General features: G+C 43.4%; 1 protein-coding gene across 1 annotated transcript; it reads right to left on the bottom strand.

Moving 5' to 3' along the window:
• Nucleotides 1-875: 875 nt before the first annotated feature.
• Nucleotides 876-5,139, bottom strand: LOC125510289 (aquaporin NIP1-3). Its single transcript, XM_048675434.2, has 4 exons — nucleotides 4,860-5,139; nucleotides 3,911-4,333; nucleotides 3,091-3,152; nucleotides 876-1,290 (listed from the first exon to the last, which is right to left on the bottom strand). Exons 1-4 carry the CDS (start codon nucleotides 5,031-5,033, stop codon nucleotides 1,080-1,082), a joined length of 870 nt encoding a protein of 289 aa, XP_048531391.1. The 5' UTR covers nucleotides 5,034-5,139; the 3' UTR covers nucleotides 876-1,079.
• Nucleotides 5,140-6,460: the final 1,321 nt, after the last annotated feature.

Raw genomic sequence — 6,460 nt, 5'->3', positions numbered from 1 at the left:
GGACCGTTAATCGTTGAAGATGTTTACCCGTTTGGAGCTACCATGATCAACAATGTGGAGGGGACCAAACCGAGAGTGGTAAATGGTCAAAGACTTAATAATTATATTGCCGATAACCCCCTCGAGGCGAAAGCCGATGTTATACAGATAATAACATCGGGAGACTTCATAAAAAAATCCGGAATGCTCCAAAAACCCGTGTCCTCGAGAATGCCTGGAGCCCTATAAGTAAAACCGTTGGTTTGTCCTTAGTATAATTAATGATTGAGCCACTTGCTGCACCATTGCACTTTTGTTAATATTTACTTTCTTGCGATTACTTGCTTTCAAACAAACCATCAGACAATCTTTGCATTTTTTATAGTGAACTCTTGCTAGTTTCTGTTAACCAATTCCTTCTGCTCCTAGCTGGGTTCAACTCTCGTATCGAAAAAGCAGTGATAGATCCCATATACTTGTGGGTTATCAGGAAGGCGGGGCATGGTTAGTTTTTACTTATCAAAGGAGCCTACAGGCCCCCATTTTCATTTAAGAAAATAGAGTCTTCTACTAGTAAGAAGCATCTACTTCCATACACCCCAGGACATACAACCAGCCTACACCATAGGTGCTAACATAACTAGGGGAGATACATACCCTCTCTCACACTCAGCAACTACAAACCTACAGAAGCATAACCACACGTTGTTGAATTCAACTCAGAGTAGAGACTTTATATTACCAGGAGAAAACTGTGAAATAATGTAATAGAGCCCAAATGACGTCACTAGCAGGCACACATATCCTCTTGACATAGGTCCCCAACTATGCCCTTTCCTGAATACTTCACTCATCGGGCGAGGTTAGTTTGTACATTAGAGACATAAAAGTCAATGTTGTGGTAGAATAAAGCCCTCAATTGCAGGGCACGACCTACTTTCTTCAGAGAGAAAATCATCACAATTAGAATTAGGTGACCCAATCCTTTACTAGTGAAATTAGACGATGAAGAGAAAATCAAATAAATTTACAGTGTGGTTGGAGAATTACAACATATCATCGACATTCACTATCGACAAGCAACAACACTATGAAAGCAGCTAGCTCATCCTTGCACTTCGCAAGAAGGACCCAGTCCTTGTGATCTCTCGTAGTGGCTTCTTGGTAAACCGGATGAGGTTGTAAGCCCATGCACCAGCAACCGCGCCACTAACAGGGCCGACGATGTACACCCAGATGCCGGTGTAGCGGCCGGCGACCATCGCCGGACCGATGGTTCTTGCCGGGTTCATGGATGCTCCTGATATGGGCCTGCACATCACAGCCGTGTCCGCAAATTTTTTAATCTCTTAATATAGTAAAATGACAAAATTTAATCTGGGATATTTTACTAGGAAATTCATCTCATGAAACACAATGGTAGACAGCAACAAAATATAGAAAAATTTCAACCGCTTCTATATACACAAACTAATGCTTAGGTTGTTTCTCCAAATGTTGATATTATTAGTAGATTTGTCATGGAAACTGCTTCCATATCGTTGTTTTAAAATATTTATAGCAAAAAAAATGATTTTTACCTACTATCCAGTGTCAACGCTTATCTGATTTCAGAAAAGAAAAACTCTTATCACCATGTACTTTAATTTTATTCCTACACAGACGTAGCCAGGCCACAAACTTTACAGAAGCCATGGCCTGGGGTATGGCAGCAACTCCATTTGCTGACAGTAGCTACCATGGTTACTGTTCACTATTGTAGCTCGAAGTTGGCCTGGGGCATCAATAACTCCTGGCTAGGCAACCGTTCCGACGTATACTAGTTTTTCTAAGAAAAAACAATCTACATGGCACCCCCACTTGTTAGGTCATGTGGTAGCTAACCCGGCCAACACATGGATCCCACGCCACGCAAATATTTAAAAATAATCACATGAATTATCTTAAATAAAAGACACATACCTCCATTGTTTTCAAATTAATTTTACTTTGTTCACAAAATTTATAGGTAATAATTCAAATTGTGCACTCTATGATTTTCTAATTCTAGATTGTAATTTATGATCATGTAATGCAACTTAAAGATCCTTTAATCGTACTTCCACATTGCAATTTCGAATAGTTTCAGTGTTGTTTGACCTAATAAAATCCAGTTTTTCGTACGCACTCACATGAACAGTAAGTGGTATGTAAACAGCGTTGATCGTGTAAAAAACCCACTAAATTTTTACCACACCAATGTACAGATGACAGACGTACAATAGCAGGCTAACCTACTCTGCGGCAATTATCTAGTTTTACCTCACATTGCGATTCCAAATAGTTTCAGTGTTGTTTGACATGGCATCTGAGTTGTCCGCCACATGGACATGCCATCTGGGACGCCATGCTGCTTTGTGGTAAATCGTTGATAAGATAGTCTTATTTTAAGTCTTGCATGTAATTTAGAGACGACAAAAAAAAATCTACAATGGGTCATCTCTTAGCCTTATCTTCAATAACTAGCTATTCCTAAAACATCATCTCTTGCCTTCTCTTAAATAAGAGAAGACAAGCATTTTCTTATGATTTCTCTCTCATCCACCTCATCATTTATTCTACATGGCACTCTTAAAATAGCACCATTGTACATGCCCTAAACCATGACCATGCAACAAATCGCAAGCTTGTTGTCCAAATACTCCGGAGGGAGTAGTATTCTGTGGTAAATCAGTAAATCGCAGGCTCTGATGATGTCCCTTGATGCTGCAGCTGTCTTGTCCCTATCCCCAAGTTCTAGTGCCTTTTTCTCGTTTTCTTTTTTTCTTTTTTTTTTGGGTTTTCATTCGGTTTTCCCTGATTAGCCGAGAATGTTAGGTTTTCGGGTCCGGTTTTTCTTATAAACTGGACCAACTCTCTTCTTCTCAATGAAATGCAGGAACCCCCTGCCCCTTTCAAGGTGTTCTCGAAAAAAAAAGTTAGCTGTTCACACTACGAGATAACTAAGTCTAAAAGCGTCATGTGTAAGAAAGGAACCCATCAACATGTTTCAATCAAAAGACGGCTTTGTTGACAACCAAAGTCCAAAATGGCGAGTAAAATAGAGTTAATGTAGCAGTTATCTTGGAATACCCGGCAAAGAGCACGTTTAGTAGCACAGTAGCTCCAACGGCCAGACCGGCGAGCTCACCAATCTGCAAGAGAGGGAGAAAATGGTCGGAAACAATAAGTTGAGTAGATGGGAAATACCCCTTGTTTCCTGGGTATATATACACCTAGAAATTAGAATTTTTTTTACAAAAAAGTCAAAAAAGTGTAGAAGTTTTTTTAGAATAAACTTGACGTTCTTTTGCACCAATATGTAAATTTCCGCCAACCAAAACCTAACGTTGACTTCAGGGGGAAAACAATTTTTTTGGTCAAATTGGTGTATATAGTGTCTTGTATATAGCAGTAAAAATTTTTTGCCTAGTAGTCAACGCTGGGTTTTGGTTGATGAAAAATTACATACTGGTGTAAAAGAGATTCAAGTTTATTTAAAAAATACTTCTGAACTTTTTTACTTTCCTTGTAAAAAAAAATTCTCAATTCCTGAGTGTTTTTTTTTTTTGACAACTCAATTCCTGAGTGTATATACACCTAGGACCCAACGTCCACGCTCTTGAGTAGATAGCGATGTTTCCGTATCTTTTATTATTGACTGTAAATTTTTGTTGATAGCTTACCAAGCTGATCATTTGATGTGTCCGTATCTTTAAGCTCGGTAATTTTGGCACCATCTTCAGTAGCCTGAGGTGTTTGGTGGTGTGAATGTGTGTGTGTGTGTGTGTGTGTGTGTGTGTGTGAGGCTGCGTTATAACCGGTCTTTTTCAAAAATTAGTTAAGTGTAGAAAACTAAATTAATGGCTAAGACAAGGATTGTGATCTCACAGTACTCCTCCAGTTTACTTACGGCTCTGTTGTCGGTGGCGACTCCGGAGATGACGAACATGAGGTAGAAGGTGATGATGAATTCCAGCACCAGCGACTGGACGTCCGACCCCGACGGCACCGTCCCGAAGAAGTGCTCCGGCTCGCTCCCGAACAGCAGCCGCAGCGTGAGGCTCGCCGCCGTGGACCCGGTCACCTGCGCCGCCGCGTAGGCCGGGACCTGCCTCCAGGGGAAGCGGCCGCAGGTGGCGAAGGCGAGCGTGACGGCGGGGTTGAGGTGCGCCCCGGAGATGTGGCCGACGGAGTAGACCATGACCATGACGGCCAGGCCCCAGGTGATGCAGACGCCCGGGAACGTCACCGTGCCGGCCGTCCTCTGGTTCACGGCCACCGCCGCGCAGCCGGCGAAGATGAGGAGGTAGGTCCCCATGATCTCGGCGAGGACCTGCGCCCATGGTCCAAGAATGTCGCGGTCAGGTCAATCGCTTGCTTGCTTGCTTGTCCAAGTTGCCCAGAGACTCGTAATGATGGGATAGCTACTGCTGGTGGTGTTATGACTTATGACCCAATTGCTTGCAAGTATAATGCGAAGACTGAGCACAACCGGCCAGCAGGCGACATTTTCAAAGGCAAAGAAATACTCATTTGGAATTTTCCTCTAGCCGAAACAATATAGTATTGTTGCGTTTGGATTGTTATCGGCTCATCACGTGTACCTTGCAGACGAAAGTTGTCATCTTTGTCCACTTGTTTGACTCTTCTATCCAGTGTTTGAACTCTGCCCTGTTTCTCTCCTACCTGAACTACGGCCTCCACGGGTGGGTGTGAACAAGTGCAACTACCTTGTGCTGGATGGATAATCATCAATCATGCATGCCCGAATCACGTAAGGATTCTCAGGCACGAAACAAGAATAAAACTTCGTGGATGAAGGATAATCTAGTAGTAGTTGCGTATGCAAACTTACACACCTTCTGCACGAATTGGACGGAGATCATGGGCTGATTGGCCGTGCTGCTGAGAGCTTGCTCTGAATCCTCGCACCCTGCTGGTTGATTCGCTCCTCCTCTTCCTTCCTCCAGAGCTCCAGTGTGGTCTTGCTCTTGCGGTTGCAGGCCATTGGCTCCATGCTCTCCTCCTGCCATGCGCGCGCCGCGTTCCGCTATCCCCCTCCCTCCCTCACTCCCTCTCTCTGTTTAGCCGACTGTCTATCTGCTCTGCTTTGCTCTCTATCTCTATCTCTTGTTTGGATCTGCGTGCTGATCAGTACGCTTGTGCTATTTATGGGTTCCAGGCTTCAATGCTACAGCTAGATAGCGAGGTCCATGTGTCCTCCTAGCAAATGTTATCTTGTGATTTCTTGGGTTGACCACCGGATCACGAATCCTCCTAAAGTCCGGAAACGGTAGCTATGCATAGGAAGTTTCTTTGAAGACTGCCTATGGATTTATTTATTTTTAGCCTCACCAAAATACGCAAAAATTCCTCTAGTTGAGAACGTGAGGTCCTATTAGAATGTTACCTTGTGATCTTTTTGCATGAAAGATGCTTCCGTGCGTGCGGTTCGGGCCAAATTTCAGCTCGTTTATGCATCTGAATAACTCTTGACAAAAAGATAAATTTGGGGTCTATGAAATAGTCATGTACTGTTTGGACCTTTTTTTCGTGAGAGCAATTCGCATTCCAAACGAGCTGAAATTTTGTGTGTTAGCTTAGCACTTGATCATTTAGTTTGTTGCTATTGCTTTCTTCATGACTTATACATGTTCCTATCACTATGAGATTATGCAACTCCCGTTTACCGGAGGAACACTTTGTGTGCCACAAAACGTCACAACGTAACTAGGTGATTATAAAGATGCTCTACAGGTGTCTCCGAAGGTACTTGTTGGGTTGGCGTATTTTGAAATTAGGATTTGTCACTCCGATTGTCGGAGAGGTATCTCTGGGCCCACTCGGTAATGCACATCACTATAAGCCTTGCAAGCATTGCAACTAATGAGTTAGTTGCGGGATAATGTATTACGAAACGAGTAAAGAGACTTGCCGGCAACGAGATTGAATTAGGTATTGAGATACCGACGATCGAATCGCGGGCAAGTAACATACCGATGACAAAGGGAACAACATATGTTGTTATGCGGTTTGACCGATAAAGATCTTCGTAGAATATGTAGGAGCCAATATGAGCATCCAGGTTCCGCTATTGGTCATTGACCGGAGACGTGTCTCGGTCATGTCTACATAGTTCTCGAACCCGTAGGGTCCGCACGCTTAAAGTTCGATGACAGATATATTATGAGTTTATGTGCTTTGATGTACCGAAGGTAGTTCGGAGTCCCGAATGAGATCGGGGACATGACGAGGAGTCTCGAAATGGTCGAGACGTAAAGATCGATATATTGGACAATTATATTTGGACATCGGAAAGGTTCCGAGTGATTCGGGTATTTATCGGAGTACCGGGGAGTTACGGGAATTCGCCGGGGAGTGTATGTGCCTTATTGGGCTTTAGGGGAAAGAGAGAGAGGCAGGCCGCGCGCCGCCCCAAGGCCTAGTCCGAATTGGACTA

This window comes from Triticum urartu, chromosome 5A, assembly GCF_056163025.1.
Source record: "Triticum urartu cultivar PI428250 chromosome 5A, HENAU_Tu73, whole genome shotgun sequence".
NCBI lineage: Eukaryota > Viridiplantae > Streptophyta > Magnoliopsida > Poales > Poaceae > Triticum > Triticum urartu.
The sequence above is the reverse complement of the archived record's forward strand: the minus strand, read 5'-3'. Positions and strand labels throughout refer to the sequence as shown.

Excerpts from the sequence above, each read along its gene's own strand:
- LOC125510289 (XM_048675434.2), bottom strand. The coding sequence starts at position 5,033 with ATGGCAGGAGGAGAGCATGGAGCCAATGGCCTGCAACCGCAAGAGCAA. Across the intron at positions 4,334-4,859 it reads CCGTCCAATTCGTGCAGAAG|GTCCTCGCCGAGATCATGGG; the intron begins GTGTGTAAGTTT and ends CCATGGGCGCAG. Across the intron at positions 1,291-3,090 it reads CTAAACGTGCTCTTTGCCGG|GCCCATATCAGGAGCATCCA; the intron begins GTATTCCAAGAT and ends TGTGATGTGCAG.